Source organism: Lampetra fluviatilis, chromosome 30 (genome assembly GCF_964198595.1).
Source record: "Lampetra fluviatilis chromosome 30, kcLamFluv1.1, whole genome shotgun sequence".
Lineage (NCBI taxonomy): Eukaryota > Metazoa > Chordata > Hyperoartia > Petromyzontiformes > Petromyzontidae > Lampetra > Lampetra fluviatilis.
Window position 1 is genome coordinate 2,278,451 of NC_136304.1, and position 16,803 is coordinate 2,295,253.

The 16,803-nt window shown below is 49.5% G+C and overlaps 1 protein-coding gene across 1 annotated transcript in view; it reads right to left on the bottom strand.

Moving 5' to 3' along the window:
• LOC144943125 (nidogen-2-like) overlaps window positions 1–12,644 on the bottom strand; it is a 94,923-nt gene extending 82,279 nt beyond the window's left edge. The window contains exons 1-2 of the mRNA XM_078870325.1: window positions 12,176–12,644; window positions 5,139–5,447 (exon numbers count right to left, since the gene is read on the bottom strand). Coding sequence (XP_078726451.1) covers window positions 5,139–5,447; window positions 12,176–12,421 — 555 coding nt within the window. The 5' untranslated portion in view covers window positions 12,422–12,644. The remainder of the gene's footprint in view (window positions 1–5,138; window positions 5,448–12,175) is intronic.
• Between the last annotated feature and the right edge of the window lie 4,159 nt (window positions 12,645–16,803).

The window sequence follows — 16,803 nt, forward strand, 5'->3', positions numbered from 1 at the left end:
AAGTCAAATTTCCATTCGTAACTCTGAGAGCGAGCAGTGCACCATCTGGTGCGAGAGAACAGCCCCGAGTGATGATGTTGCAGAGCTCCTCCTGAAATCCCTTTGGCGGGGCCTCTTGATCCACACTGCGAGGAGACCTTTGATACGCCCTGGAAAGGGTGCTGGATACAAATCTAAATAGGGTTTTTTTTCATTCTTAAAGCTGTAATTTTTGCTCAAATGAGTGAAAACCTACATTTAGTATGAGTTTTTTTTGGGCACAGTCATTTGAGACTGGGTAGAGACCATGAATTAGCTACACTTGACTACCCAATTTAATAATGTCTCTGCACGTACAAAATGTAAGTATTTCTGTCCACTTATTTATCGCGTAACTTATATTCTCCACAACGGCTTTCCCGATTACGATTGTTTTTGTTGTTTGTTTGTGTTACAGTCCAATAACGGGCGACTGAATCCCAGGATTCGATGCCCGGGATCTCAGCTGCGCTGACTCAACGCTCTAACCCTGAGGCCACGAGGCCACCCTTCTGACGGAACATTTTAAACAGATGCCCCGTAGTACTGGGACGGCAGTGTGTGTGTGTGGTTGTGTGGCAGTGTGTGTGTGTGGTTGTGTGGCAATGTGTGTGGTTGTGTGGCAATGTGTGTGTGTGGTTGTGTGGCAGTGTGTGTGGTTGTGTGGCAGTGTGTGTGTGTGGTTGTGTGTGTGTGGTTGTGTGGCAATGTGTGTGTGTGGTTGTGTGGCAGTGTGTGGTTGTGTGGCAGTGTGTGTGGTTGTGTGGCAGTGTGTGTGTGTGGTTGTGTGTGTGTGTGGTTGTGTGTGTGTGTGTGTGGTTGTGTGTGTGTGTGTGTGGCAGTGTGTGTGTGTGGTTGTGTGGCAGTGTGTGTGTGTGGTTGTGTGGCAATGTGTGCGTGTGGTTGTGTGGCAGTGTGTGTCTGTGTGGTTGTGTGGCAGTGTGTGTTTGTGTGGCAGTGTGTGTGTGTGGGGGTTTTGCACACACACGCATTACTCCAATCGCCATTCGGTCCCAGAAGATGAATAGCTGGATGGAACATATATAGTGTGAAGCATGACAGCCAATCCAGGTTCGGCGCTTAACAGGGCACTGGAGGAATTTTTTTTTCCACTGAAACCATAACGCTCTTGCACACGTGTGAATTACGAGCCTGTGTGCGCGAGTGTTAAACTCACCCATCCGTCTGCACCGGCGCAGTAAATTGTGTTCACATGCACTGTGAACACAATTTGGATCACTCTTGATACAAAATAACCTAAATCTAATAATGTGAGCCCATTGCCGTGTTGGTGTGTCTTTAAGCATCGTTGAGAGAAGCGTGATATGCGTTACTTCAAGCAGGACAAATATGCACGATCGCACAAAATCACTTTCCTCGAAAGCTACACTTGATAAACATCAAAGTCATGCGGAACAACATCCGCAGTCGGTATTCGTTCCAGAATAGCAATTCTGTGCAACGGATTTAAATATATAAAGTGAAAAGCAACATGCCGGTGCATGTGCAGTAGACGGTTTTCACAAATTTCAATCGGCACGTACAGGGCCGGATTAAGATTGTGTAGGCCCCTGGGCTAGAGGTACTGTTAGGCCCCCGGTAATACTTTCAAAAGGAAAAACAAAGTTAAAGAAAATGTTAATGTACTGTTTTACCAGGCTAACAACAAATACAATTCAGCATTCACAAATGAAATAACTTTTTTCGAGATTTGAAGCTTTCGTGACTGCAAGGATTCATACTCTTAGGTTTTTTCGGTAAAGTCACGTAGGTAAAAAATTAAAAATAAAATTAATAAAAGTAAAATGAAATAAAAATAAAATAAAAATCACGACGTTTCGGAGGCAACACAAGCTTCCGTCTTCAGGTGGAACCGTCACAGCCCTACAGCTGTATCAAGTAAGCTTCAAATCTAGAATCACGTAGGTAAAAAAATTAAATTAAAATTAATAAATGTAATAATAGAAATGTTTTTATTATTTTATTTTATTTCTATTATTACTTTAATTAATTTTTATTTAATGTTTTTACCTACGTGACTTTACCGAAGAAACCTAATAGTATGAAATAACTTTTCACTTAATCTCTAAAAGCCATCCAGCTGGCGGAGGCCCCTGGGCTCCAGCCCCGAAAGCCCCGTGCCTTAATCCGGCAGTGGGCACGTATTACCTGCCCGCGACGTGCGGATCGTAAAAAAAGACGTGGACTCTGACAATGAACGTTAAACAAAAGCCGAAAAGTGCACGGGAGATATGCGTGCTGGGAATTGCACGGAGCGAGAGAGAAAGGCAAACGCATGGATCGGCGAACGGATGCGAATGGGAGAGACATCGTATTGACTGTTGAGGACACATCACCGGCACGGACGGGGTGATGGCCGACGGAGAAAGATTGGTGACGGAATGGCGGGGAAGGGGAGAGAACGGACCGCCGAGAGAGGATGACCACCGCTGAGGTGGAGCGATGAGATGAGCCATTGTGCAGGAGTGGCATCATGGGTTCAAGAGCGATGGTGAGGGTGGAGGGAGGCCTTAATCATGGTCACGGTTGTTGTTGACGATGAGCAACAAAGCAATATGTGGTTTCATAACGTCTCGCACACACACACACGCACATGTACACGCCAACATACATGTAAACATATTACCATGTGCCATACATATTGACAATCGTGGCTGACCGATGTCAGTCCTAATGCTCCACAAGAGCTATACAATCTGAAATTTGGCACAACTACAGCCGATCTCATGCTTAAAATTAAACAGGCAAAATTCACATCCTTGAGGCTTTTTTTTGGTTTGTTTCACTCGTGGGGGTGGGCTCAGCCTAAAATTCCACGTCGCTTTACGCCTCGTGATAAAAAGCTGATCCCCCCCATCATCGGCGAACCGAGCAATTTTTCCTCCCGTGGCGAATGACGCCGAAGTCGACGGAAAGCTGTGCACGGCCGGGCCGCCTGCACTTAGGCTCTTCTCTGCGCGGCGATCCCGGCGAGAAGGGATGGCCGGTGTCTGTGACTCCCGCTTGAAACTGCCCCGGAGCGACGCACACAGACGCGAGGGTGTGCACGCTCCTTGCCCGGAAAGGTGCGAAAGTGTGGACAGAGATGCTGCCGACGTACTCGCCAGCGTCTTTGTCTCGTCCGTCTGGCGATACGTTGAGAGCAACAAGCTGCCACGCTTTGCATGTTGAATTGCAGATTTGTGGTGGGGGGGGGGGGATTATAGTGGCGGGCGCGCTTGGCGAGGGGAAAATTGCTCGCCGATGATCGCGGTCCTGCGGAATTGCCGCTTTAAAATTCTTCTTGTGGCCCTTTATTCATTTAAGAGGATTTCGTTTACTTTGCCTGCCCCCCCCCCCTATCCCTACTCGCCCCCCCCCCCCCAGCAACTTTTTCTACATATACTTTTATTATCAACCAACTCCGTAGGAAATCCTTTTTATGAAAGGAAACATTCTTGATCTATCCCCGAATATAAACCACTATTGTTTTTTAAACACATTTGTTCATGGTCAGAGGCAATTTAATGCTCGCACGAGCCTGGACAACGAAACGTTGACGTCCCGAGCGCTGAAACTCAGCCATAAATGGATATTTCAAAATCGCTCTCGGATCTAACCACGCGCAAGCCCCCCCCCCCCCCGTTACTCGATCCCTTATATATTTATTTGTTTCTATTCCTTAATTTTTTTTTTGCTGCCGTTGTTGCAGACGTGTATCGGCCCTGACACGTGTAAACAGATACGCGCTCCCCTCTTGGGCACTGGGCTGCTGCCGCTGCTGCTGCTTAGCAAACAGCACGCAATGCGGCGACGAGGCAAGAAATACCTCTTTGCATGGCCATCTCTCGCGCGCGCGCACGCACGGAGCCGCACGCCAAATGCTGCTGATGATAGACCGCGGGGAGCAGAGCTAATGACTCGTGCAGGAGACACGGCCATAAGCGGTTCAACTCCTTGCCGCCACGCTCGACACGCACACAAAAAAGGGAACCCTTCAAATTCAATCTCCTACACCTGCGCGGTCACATCGGCACGTGTGAAGCAACGCAGGTGGAGCGTACCGAATGTGCCGCGCACTCCTCTCTCTTTTCCACGGGGATACTACGTGCGCATCGCTGCGAGAGTGCGTGCACTGTACGCGCGTGTATATTTTTTGCGAAAGTAATTTAAAATATCGTTTTATTGTGGCCTGCCGTAACATTTTCCTGTGGGGTTTAATTATACGAGAGCAAAGGCTTGTGTCACGCTTGCTGTGAAAGACATTTAGCCCTTAAGTTAGGTAATTCTCTGATAAAAGGTTCCTAATGGTTGCTGTTAATACACAACAATGTGTCCCCCAACTCCCTCCCTTCTTAATTTTGCCAGATGCTCTTTGCAAAACGTCTCAATTTTGGCAATGAGCATCAAAGCCTTGTTGTTTTTTTTACTGAATACAAAAAAACTGTTGCAAGCAACGGTGTAGGATTTTCGCAGTTATGCTGTACAGCCCTCCGAAGTATTTTTTGGGTTGTACAGCCTGTTGTTCTGTTGTTTCGCACGATGTCAGACGCTTCGATTCACAATTCTGGGAGCTTATTCAGCTTTCTAAAGACCGCTTAACCCTTTCCCATTCCGATGACGTACACGAGTACGTACGTGTACGTCTTCAGTCTTTATTCCGATTGCATTCCGATGACGTATGTACACATGCGGCATCAGAATTAAAATGAAATCAAATCATTTTATCGACACGTCTTCAGGTCGCAAGACGAAGCGAGGCTCCCACAAGGCCATGCAGGAGGGCGTGTGGCACAGTTTGGCACCAGCTGTCATAGAGCGTGGTCGTGTCGCTCCAGTTCTCTGCGGCAAGGACAATGTCTTTAAAAACATTGGCGCTACGTTTCTCTGAATAAAATGAACGCTGAACCGCTTGTGTGTTCCGAGGTGGAGCAACTTGCAGACGTTTCGGAACAAGAAAGGGTTAAGAATCTCCCAGCGCGCGAAGCAAAACGTCAGACGTCGTGCTGAACGACACACGGTACGACCCAGAGAAGGAAGACACGTCGGACATCCATGGCAAGCCAATTATCGTTCGTTTTCAGACGTTCAAGGTGTGCGTGCGTGCGTGCGTGGCTGACCTTGTGCGAATCGGGCTCCTGGTAGGATCCCACCTGGTCCCACGTGACCACGACAATCTCACCGGGCGAGAACCCTACGAGCGCCGGGAAGGCGGAGCGGACCATCTCCCCGGCCCTCCAGAGGGCCTGGGTGGACGCGGCCGACACGCTCTCGTGCCGGAAGAGCACCCGGCCGCGCCGGGACTCCGCCGACGTGGCCAGGTCGGCCAGGAAAGGGGCGATGGCTGGAAAGTTGGTTGGGAAGCCCTCGTCCACGTACTGCGCCTGGCTCGGCAGCGGCAGAGGCGAAAGCACTCCGTTCGTACCCACCTGTCGGGTGAGAGCAGAAGCGTTGTTATTTTTATTTTTTTTAAATCACAGTTGCGCAGCACAGGCCCAAAACGGCAAGCATCGAGCAATAAAGAGCACCCTTAAAGTTGTAACGGATGAGTAGTTCGTACATTTCTTGAGTCGAGCAAGGATATGGAAGAGCTCGGTGGGAGGAAATCCCCGGGTCGTGCAGTGCTTGGGAAGAAGCAAAAAGGGAAGTGTTGTGGCCTGCTTGGTTGTGATGGTGGTGGTTGAAGACAGCGTGGGAAATATGTTTGTATGTTGAACTTCTTTCGCACCGTACGTAGCCAATCGTGCTAATCGGAGATGCGAAAGAAGTTGAACAAACGAAACACAAAACGCAGTTGAAAAAATATGCAATCTAGATTTAAAAGTTCATAGCTCCGGTGGCTTCCTAACATCGGAAGGAAGAGCGTTCCAGACGGCCGCAGAAGGGCGCCTGAAAGCGCGCGATGCGATGACTGTCTTTGTTTGATGGTTAACAAAAGGTCGCTGCTGTGATGATGACTGGAATAAAGGTTTTTGGGTTAGACAAACCTTACTAATTGGCTGCGTCGGGTAATGGCGGGTGTAACGACATTATTAATCTGTCGTTAGGGGCCATCCATTGAGTAGGTACGCAAACATCGGTCAAAACTTGACCCCTCCCTGTACGCACGCGGACTTTTTACACCCCCCCCCCACCTGCGTACGTACAGCTTGACGCCCCCCCCTACCCCCCGAATCCTATCGAACGGCCGATATTTAATCCACACAGAAACGATCAAGGATGAATAATGTTAACGTGTTTAAGCAAACAGACAGTCCACCGCCGGACTATCTAACTCAGTTGAAGGCCAATGTAGACAAATTATTATCGAGGCTTGACCCCCCCCCCGTTTCCTATGCGAACAATGTCAGCAGACCCCCCACCATAGGCAAGCGGTACACATTTGGGTTAACCCCCCCCCACCTCCCCCTCCATGCGTACGTACTTAATGGATGGCCCCTTCATAATAATTACGCGATCTAACCCACAAACCTCTATTATGGATAATATTGGTCGTGAGAGTGTTACACAGGATTTACTGGAGTTTGCGCGATCGTTTACGCTCCTTGACGAGGTCACCAGCGGAGGCGTTGGGATGGACAAGGTGAGCGAGTCTGTCTGGCAGAGACCGAGTTGCTCAACGCGCAGCAGCAGCAGCAGCGAGAAGCTCGATGGGCCAAGTCCACGTGGAGCAGTGACCACCGCAGCAGCAAGAGGCGGGCTCCGAGGCCGGAAGAGTGGCGGGGTAGCCCACGTAACGTGCGACTCGCTCGAGTCCCACGCCACCCCCCGCGGAGTCGCGAGCGACGCGGGACCTTTGGTGGGCGGTGGATTGCCAATCAGCAAGGGTGTGTGCGCGCGCGCGCAACTGTTAATTATGGGGTAATGATGATGCCAGCCGCATTAGTCATTTGAGCTCAGATTTGAGGTTATTCTCAAGGGCACGGTGTGACGGACACATTATCCGGAATGAATATGCGGGGGCAACTTACGGCCGTGGGTTATTTCTTCGAGTTTGAAAGCGCGCGCAGCGGTTGTGAAGAAACAAATATGAATAGCGTGGACTTCTGGAACAGGGGAAAATGTGTTGTGGTTGAGCAGGATGGACTTTGAGCAATGAAATCACACGACGAGTGTTTCTTGAACAAAGAAGAGAAAGGGTGAAAAAAAAACTCTCCGCCCATATTTTCTGAGGCATTCAAAAAAACATTTGCGAGCCATTGAGTGCAACAGGGTTCAAAGAAAAAGATGGGAAGGCAATGACAGAAAAACGTAAAATGTAAAAATTATGCAAAGAAAAATGCATATACATGCGGTACGCACACACACTTAGATGTTGTGCTTTTTTTCATATTTCTCCTGGATGCACAACTGAGATGTATCATCCCGGTTACAGTGAGGTCCTTGTGATGGTGTAGGGGTCACATGCCAAAGCATACACATTACCACACCGCGCACATTTGCCCTGACGCCTTATCTCTGCTGCAGCACTCGGGGTTATGGATTTCTTCAAAACCGTAGAAATGTTGACACATTATTCCTTTAACTTCACCCCCACACACACCACCGAGCCTCCACCAAACTCCACATCTCATACCCTTCCTCACACACACACACGTGCACTCACGCACGTACACACACGCGCACACACACACGTACACGTCGTCCTCAGCACCCATTGTGCCTGACACTGCACGGCAAGACCACCCCCACACCCCCGGACGATACTGCCTGCGGCTGATTGCAGGCGCGTTACTCTGGCACACGACGTTTGCATTTGATAGCGGCCGCGTTCGTGGTAGTTTGCGCTCGCGACAAAACAAACCGCCGTCGATGTTCAAATGAGGCCCTCTTTTCTATGTGACGTGCGCTTACGCGGGGTGGGGGGGAAGGAACAAAAACCGCGGAGCGGAGCGGGTTGCCGTGCGCGCATCTCGCGAAAGGCGCGGCGAGCGAGAGTTGTGTTGAAGCCCCGGGGTGAGAGAAAAAAACAACCACAGTCCGTCCGCCTGTGTTCCTTCTCGGGGGTTGGCCTGTGAGGGTGTCACTCGTACAGCACGTGGCCTTTGGAAAATGAAAAAAAACTGACTGACAATTCCCCCCCTCCCCCCCCCACAATCCTCACCACCACCCCGGAGTAACCGTGCAGTGCAGATGGCCCAGCCCAGCCAGCAATCAGGCACAACAGTGAATGTTTTGCCTGTCAGAAACATGCACTATTTATGCATACAAACGACCGCTCACTTTCTGTTTGATTGTTACAAAGCGATATAAATACTGCGACGCGTGTTGCGTCGCAGTAATTCTGCTTTGCCGTTGCATTGTACGAGGGAGCATATGGCAGGTCAAGTCTGGTATTCAGATTTGTAATTCGCAATGCCTCTGTATTCCTTTAGATCCGCGCTGGGGAGTTTGATTTCCTTCAAGTCTTATTGATGAATTGAGGTCTCGTTTGGACAGTAGAAGAGCGTGTAAGGATAATCTCGGTATCCCTGCGTTATATTCGTTGGAGGACAGCCAACAATGGCTACATTCGATCATTGTATTGTTCCTGTTTGTGTGATTGCTTCTTTTATAAACCCAGGGACGCCGCCTCATGTCAAAGTCAAGGCCCTTTTCACGAGGGTGCTGCTTTACCTCCTCGGCCAGTTATTCAGTATATTGGGGATTGTGTCCTCCTCGTGTTATGCATTGAGCTTATACAAATAATGTAGCAATGGCGAATCTTTAATGGGTTAATATTAAACCAACAGATTGATTTCGTTTCTAGCACAACGATATTTGACACAATATAGAATTACTGTGCATGTGAACAAATCGCCCTGAATGCAACCGACGTTGTCAGATCTCGGAAGCTAAGCAAGTTTGAGCCTGGACAGTACTAGATGGGTGACCACAATGTAGAACAGGTCTATGTTGTGGCAACACAGCAGGAAATGGAGCAGCAGCAACATCATCAGTTGCCCCATGCTCCCCTGCTCTCACATCGATGCTCCCCGCCTTCACCAGCCAGCATTGACCAGCGTGGTGAAGTATGGTCAAATAACCGCCATGACAAAGGGCTCGATATGTACAATAATTACTATGGGGAAGAGGCAAGGTGGGGTTGGGGGGTGGGGGTGGTGATTCATGCATGTACGATGCAAAGAACCAGGCTGAGTTTGTGTCCCGCTGATGGCTTACATGGGTGGTGAGTGATATCTGAACCCGCACCCACCACACCCCCAACGCCCACCCGCATCGTTCAACCCACCCCGAGCGAAGTGATGAAGTGCAGTCAAACAACCCCCTATGACCGATATAGAACAATGGATTGACGAATCGTTTTGAAGTTAGTAACATTGACACCAGATGTAATAACAAAATATATCTTCTGCTCACATTGTCATCGTGTATTCTTATCCATTTTAAATTATGCATATATCCGCATGCGTAATTGAATTAAACTCACGATTCTAGATTAAGCTCAGAGTTAACAGGAGCGAGAGGTGCAGGGGTGACTCAGAGGTCACAGAGCGTTGAGCCGGTGCTGCTGAGATCCTGGGTTCAGAATATTGTATTGATACTGGGGGGAATCCGATGAGCTATGAAGCTCTTTTTTACAGATGTCCAGTAGGGGGCGGGTGAGAACGTTACACCAAACAAAATACAAAAACACGATAGCGATTCAAATCCAGGCAGCTGCCTGTGATTCAATCGGGTTCTCAGATGATTATTGACGCTTCTTCATCCAGGGAATTCTCACTGAATCTCTTGACTATTTTTTTCAGGAGGTTTCCTGCCAATGTTTCGCAGTAACGGCAGCGGGGGGGGGGTGTGGGCGATGATTGCCATGAATATTCCTATGGAGTAAAAACTACAATAACAACAAACCCCATCACACGAGGTGTGGTTCTGCACCTAATCTCGCCAATTTCCAGCACTGACAATGTAAACGTTGGGCTCAGTTGTCAGTCTCGCACATGTGCAGGATGGGTGCGAAAGTGCTGCTGTGTGGGATGTAAATGTCCTAGCTCTGTAATAACCACTTCCGTGGGCCATTTTGTAGCACAAAGAGCTTCATCACTCTGCGAAGGATATGGACCGATGTATATTTCGTCCTGTGACACCGATAGCACAATGGGGATAAAAGTGGCAGAGAGAGAGAGATGCAACAAAAAAAAACATGCCAAAGAACATATACAAGCAAGGTCGAGCAGGCAGGAGCAGAAGGGAGGTGGCGGCTTCGAGAGTAGTGACTGTATGTGAAACGTCCCAGATACCCTCTATTGCCCCGACTGTGCGCTGGACACTCGCATGCGTAACGAGTGCCAGATGCCCGCGCTCCCCCGCATCTGCGCGGAGGCTTGTTCCTCCTAATAAGGAGGCGGATAAGATCAGCAATGCGCACGCAATACGTTCTCAAGGGAACTTCAAACGGTGAAACCAACGCATTTTGCGATAGGTCGACAGACCGTTTTATTGAGGCTCTTAACAACCGCCCGCATTTACGTTCAATTAAAAGAAAGATATGTGTGCGTGTGTGTGTGTATATAGTCCCACGCAGTTTGTAGTTGGGGCCAAGATGTTGTCCAAGTTTGTAAGTTTGCCGGTTGCATCCGCACACGTTATGACTTGAAGCACGGCACGTGCCGTGCCCGCTGGAATCGGGACCTGGTGCGTGCGCAGCGCATTCAAAGCGAGCGATTCTCAAGCCCGCGCTAAACCGCACGGAGGAGCAGCGAGGCTTCTCCACATTCATCATCGCAGCGTTCGCTGCGCGTGAATCTGCAGCCATCCCTCCCTCCCTCCCTTCCTCCCCCCCCGCCAATCGACTGTTGGATGATCGCGTCGACCATCCTTCACACGCTGGTCGGTGCCAGTTGGTATATCCGGGAATTACAACTTAAGCGATCGGGCTTACCGTTCGTGCGCGTTACGTAAAGAATAGCGATGAAATCACCAATCAAAAAGGCCAAGCAAGAAAATGACATTGGTTTTAATTTACATAAAGAAACGATGTTCTACAGTTATCGCAGTGCGTATGATGGGTTGGGGGAGGAGCGGTAGGGCAGTGAATCGCACGCTGTACCATGAATCCTGATCCTGGGTTCGATTCCCAGACCAGCATGCTAAAATATGGTCAAACAACCCCCCAGGTTCGACGCACGGCATGCTGGGGCAGTCGTTCATCACCAATGTCTGTAAGTTAGCACTGTATCGTTGTTAACGATTCCTTAGGCAGCTGCAGCCTGACATGGAACGATAACCCCTCTTCTTGTGTGTTGCTGTGTGACCTCTTAGAATCCAACAGCCAAAACTTATAATTGCGCGAGCGTGCGCGCGCAATTTTGATTGGGTTTTTTTTCTTCCTCCAATATTCATGCCATGCCTTGCACCGTGAGTGAGCGATAGGCATGGCGAAGGCTACTCTGTGGGTTGGTTTACACACACGCACACACTCAGCGCAGCAGGTCGGTGCTATACAGAGTGGTAATTGGTAAACGTGCCCAGTACGAGCAAGCGGAAGGGCACGCATCACGCCAGTGAGTTCGCCACACAGGTCTTGGCCGCCCAATGAAGAGCGCTGCGCTCCGCTGCATCCGTGCGCACGAGCGCGGCTCGTGGAGCGATGGTGGTGGAGGAGGAGGCGTCTCGCCTGACCTCGCAGTGCTGCTGCTGCTGCTGGTCTGTGTATTGTGCGTTGGCGAACAAGCGTCAACAAGTTGCTCGCTCGTCACTAATAGCGCGGTCGGTATCCGTGGGTTGTGTGAAGTGCCGGCGAAGAGCTTCGACCGTGGTACCGGCTTGCGCCATAATTGCCAACTCGACAGAGAGTCAAGCCCGGCGCTGCGTTCTTATCCATATTTTTTAAAAAATAGATATATATCTAAAAAAATATTCTCAGAAGGTCGATAGCACAATAACGAAACAAAAGTCAACACAACCACCAGCAACCACGACGACACTCGTCAGAATGTGAACATCGACCTGTGCCAGATAAGCGCAATCTGTTGCTGCGGCGCAGGGCTGGCAGTGTTTCTCGCGAACGCGTTCATTGATTCCCGTGCGCCGCGTGTGCTGTGGCGTCGCGCCGCGCGCTCCCCACACGAAGACTGCGTAATGCGCATCAGCAGCAGCGGGCTCCGGGCTCGCTGCCGCTGTTCGCGGTCGCGCGCCCTCCTCGCGTGATACTCACGTAGAGCTCGCTGTAGGGCGTCGAGTAGAGGAACAGGGGGTGAGCGAACCGCAGCGGTCCGAAGCTTGCGTCGTCTCCGCTCGGGAGCACCTGGTCCCCCGACCTCTCTCCGTGCTGCAGCAGCTCATCCCGGCTCAGCCCGCGCGCGCAGCCGAGGAGGGCAGCGGCCAGGCACAGGAGGGCAGCGGGCAGGGCTGCACATCCCACAGGGGATCTTGCCCTGGCTCCAGCCCTGGACATTCCCATTGGAAAATTGGTGGAAACACCAACACCAACCCCCACCCCACGAACCCTCGAAATGTAGCTGACCCGCACGCACGCGTGGAGGTGGAGGTTCCGCGTGCGTTTAACGGTGCCGACGCCGGCTCTTGGAACTTGTAGCGAGCGCGAGTGAATTCGGTGTTGCAGGGCGGCGCTCTAATGGGATAGGAGGGGCTTTGCTTTGACTGGGAGAGGTTTGTGCCTTGTGATGGGGGTTGGTGGTGGTGGTGGCGGGGAGGATTTTGGAGGTGACAGTTATTTATTTATTTTGCTTTTATTGGTCCTGGGCGGAGTCTCTGGCCGGTACCCCCCCCCACGCACCGCCCCCCCCCCAGGAAAGGAGCCCCCCCCCCCCCGCTGCTGCGCGAGTCGCGTGGCACCGCCGCGGTTTTAATCGCGGCCACGCGGGGACGCTGCAGCTCCACGTGGCTGGGTGACGACGCGCTCCCTCCGCAAGGCACCGACATCAGTGCCGGATTATCCTCGTAGCACAAGTAGCTACACACGCTACGTGCCCTGCGCTTTCAAAGGGCCCGCGCTAAAATGCTTTCAAGCTATCAATTCCGGTTCAGTGATTCTGCACTTGCTCTATTGCTATAGTACTATAGCGCCTTCAACTTTTATGAACGACTGGGTGTTAAAGGTTAGCGGTTTGTCGTATTATCTGGCTGTATAGCAAATGAAAAAATACAATAACTTTACTATGCAAGTAAAAAAATCGTGTTTTAATATGTTTTTATTTAGGGCCCCTTTATAACATATGCTACAGGCCTCGCACTAGTTTAATCCGGCACTGACCTACATGCAATATGTGAGTAACCGTTCCACGATAACACTTCTGTTCCAGGTGATTCCCTTCCATTGACATTTACCTAGGAAAGCCTCAGTGAGTATCGAGGGTCATTTTCAGGAGGGTCCATGCATTTGGGACTATTTTGGCAATTCTATTCAAGAGTGGCTGCGTGTGTGGTCGATGCGGGAGAGAAGAGATGCATATAGACATTGTCACCATCAGCCAGGATCAATCCGCTGTTGGATGGGTGTTCTACCAAGCAGTCGAGATCCATCACCGTCCTGAATTGTAAGCAATCCATCTCTCGCCTGCCGATAGAACTCCCTACCATGCGCACAAAGAGATAACGCTCGTATATCTGCACGGACACATTCACGAATCCATTGTTGTACAATGACGGCGCGTCGCAGCCACCTCAAAGCTCAAATCTACAGCACCTGCCATTCACAGGCAGTCAGTCTCCCATCCAAGTACTAACCAGGTTCAACTGTGCTCAGCTATTGAGATCTGACAAGTCCTGGCACATTCAGAGCCATTCGCTTGTCGGACATTTGCAATTCCCCGAAACGTTTTCACTGTTAATTAATGTATATAGATACACACACACACATTTTTTTTCCATCGAAATTTAACCAGAACGTGACGTTATTCATACATTGTTTTTTTGTCTGTACAAAATGAATTTTTTTATTGACGAGAGCAGAACAAGACGTCAGAGGTGTGTTCACTCTGCACAACGTCAAATGTGATATCGAGTTGAGTTCACTCAGGGGTCAGGACTAAGCGGGCACGGCGGAAATCCTGGATTCGGATCAACCTTTCAGCCGGCGACTGTGGTGAGATGTTAACTCCCTCACCTGGTATGCAGGAGGTCGTGGGTTCGAATCCTGACCCTGACGCCTGCTGCTGTATATTTTGAGTTTGCTGGTCGCGTGGAACTTCCTCCGGGGTATCCCTCAACATTTAGAAACGTACGTTTAAAGTATTTGGCTGTAAAACATGTGCACGTGATAAGCCACTTTGTTGAGCGATCATTTGTGGCCAGGTCGCTTCTGAAAAAGAGCTACACAGTGCAATGGGCCTTAGCTGCTTAATAAAATAAAAACTGTTTACAGTTCATAGAATACACCCGGTTCTCAAGTGTAGCGAGTTAATGGTTGCACGCCGGTCACCAATGTCTGCAAACCCCCCCAAAAAACGTTATTTTAATTGCGGCTCACGACTTAGTTCAGATTATTCCTGCTCTGTTCAACAAAGCGTACCCGACAAACATTATTTGCAGAGTGTATATAATATATATATTCATAGCGTGGACAGAGGTATCCTGTATAATTGATTTTAGAAGGAGAGTACATTGGTATGCGGCGGACACTTACTGTGCAGGGCAAAACAAAATAAAAGTCTTCTCCAAAAAGTGAGCCCCCAAATACCTTTTGTCTCGTCCCGGCCCTGGCCATTTGTCTCATACAGGGTTGTGTGCACTGCCGGTTGCGAAAGTTACGAAACGTATATCTCCATCTCCCAATGGCGCGATGCCGATAGTACAATTTGAATAAGATTGTGGTGGAGGGGGGGGGGATGAGAGGCGGTGCACGCGGCAGGAGGGAGGGGGGGGTCTGAAATTGCGATGGGCAGCTAAGTGTGATTGAGCAAGTCTCTGGGCTGGAGGTGCCAAATTGAGAGCCTTAGGGAAGTTGGAACACCAATCATCAGCCCGTTACATCGGATTAAGTGCGTGCTTAAAGGCGCAATTAAAAAAAAACCAAATAGCTCTCGCAGGTCTTCCGATGTGGTTCTGGGTGTACTGCGTGCTGCTGTTGTTCCTTGGCACGGTGTTTGTCGTCGTCTCTCTCCACGTCCTGGGAGCTTCTGCACTTCCTTGAGTTCCGTTCGCGAAGAAGTTATCATCAGTACGTGGAGAGGAATTGTACAACCGCAATCGCCTCCACGGTAGTGATTGCGTCTTATCCTGTAGCACCTTCCTCTGACGTGTTTACAGGTCTGTACAACGCAAGTTTGAAGCTTAATTAATTTGAAAAAAGAAAGAAAGAAAAACGAAAACAAACACGTGGGTCATGCTCCAGTGATTGCTATTACGAGAGAGATGCCATGCAGCGAGTTCTTTATTGATGTATTTGCGTCTCCAATGTTAAGCTGTAGATCAGGTGGCTTTTATATTTTCAATAAGCCATACCAATCATACGATACAATCTAAGGCTGGCAGTTCATACGAAAGTATTAGTTTTTAAAGTACCCTTAACATATAAAGACATTTTGGCGCCATACTAAATGTATTCTCTAAGTATGTACGCAACAAAGTAGTGTACGTGTAAGGGTTACTGACAATCATCATCACTCTCATCACTAATAGCGTGTAGTTTAAATCAGGGATTCATTTCTCAATTAATATTTTCTGAGTCGCTGGTAGACTGGAGTAGGCACTTGACTAATAGTATCCATAACGAGATGTCTTATACTTGAACATAGCTATGTTGAACTTCTTCTGCACCGTACGTAGCTAACCGCGCTAATAAGACGTACTTGATGTGGTGCCCAGCGTGCAGGAATATGTTTCCCATCAGAATACACCCGGCTGAAATTAAGTCGAGTTTTATAATCGCCTAATATCCATAACATACAAACAATTAAGACTACACTGGCCTCATGAAAACATTGAGACAAGAAGCCAAACAAAACAGGCCGAGCCGCAGTAGCGCCTAAATATGGTGATATTGGGAGAATGTTTATTTTTGTTCACAAAAAAGAATGGAATTTTACATAAAACGACAGACCCTGCAAGGGAGACGATGGGTTGGGCCGGGGGCAATATTCGTGGCCACACAAGATCGAGCATAATTTGGTCGCCGCTTGGTCTACGGGTACCTATCGTGAATGATTTACATTTATTGTTGAATTTTTTTGTCATTTCTCCCCCCTCCCACTCCGATGCGAATGGTTTATATGGGCGTAGTGACACGAGGCGATGAAACTCTTCCTGTTGGGGAACGACTCACAGAAGCGGATATTACAGATCAACCTCTGAGATCCATTCAAGTGACCTCTGGCCCACACAGCAGAGAGCGGCGCTTTCCCACCCATCCTCGCATGACTGTCGCATGGCAGTGAATCCGATGTTTTAATTTCAGAACTGGAATGTATCCAAATTAAGCACAGACCCCCAAATCTAATGGTGTCTTTGTGTGTGTGTGCAGTCATTGGTGACCGGGCTGAAACCATCAACTCACCAAGCTTGAAATGTGCTTTTAATCACATGCCTGCATTCAACCCCAGCGGTGCCAAGCTCAGCGCACAGACTGCCCACGTCTTAATGTACGGCAAGGCATGGCTTGGGATCAAGCCCCTCGAGACAGCCCCGTTCACCAAGGCTCCATTAACAAATAGCCGCAGCAGTCTTAACTGCGCTGAAGCTCATCGACATGACGGGAGGGAGCATCGCTGGGTTTAATTGAACCACGCAACACGGATGGTTGCGATGCACGTGGACAATCGTGTCCTGGCCGAGAGCCCAGGGCGCATACCCTCAACGCGATGTCCGTAATGGTGTGGGTAGCCT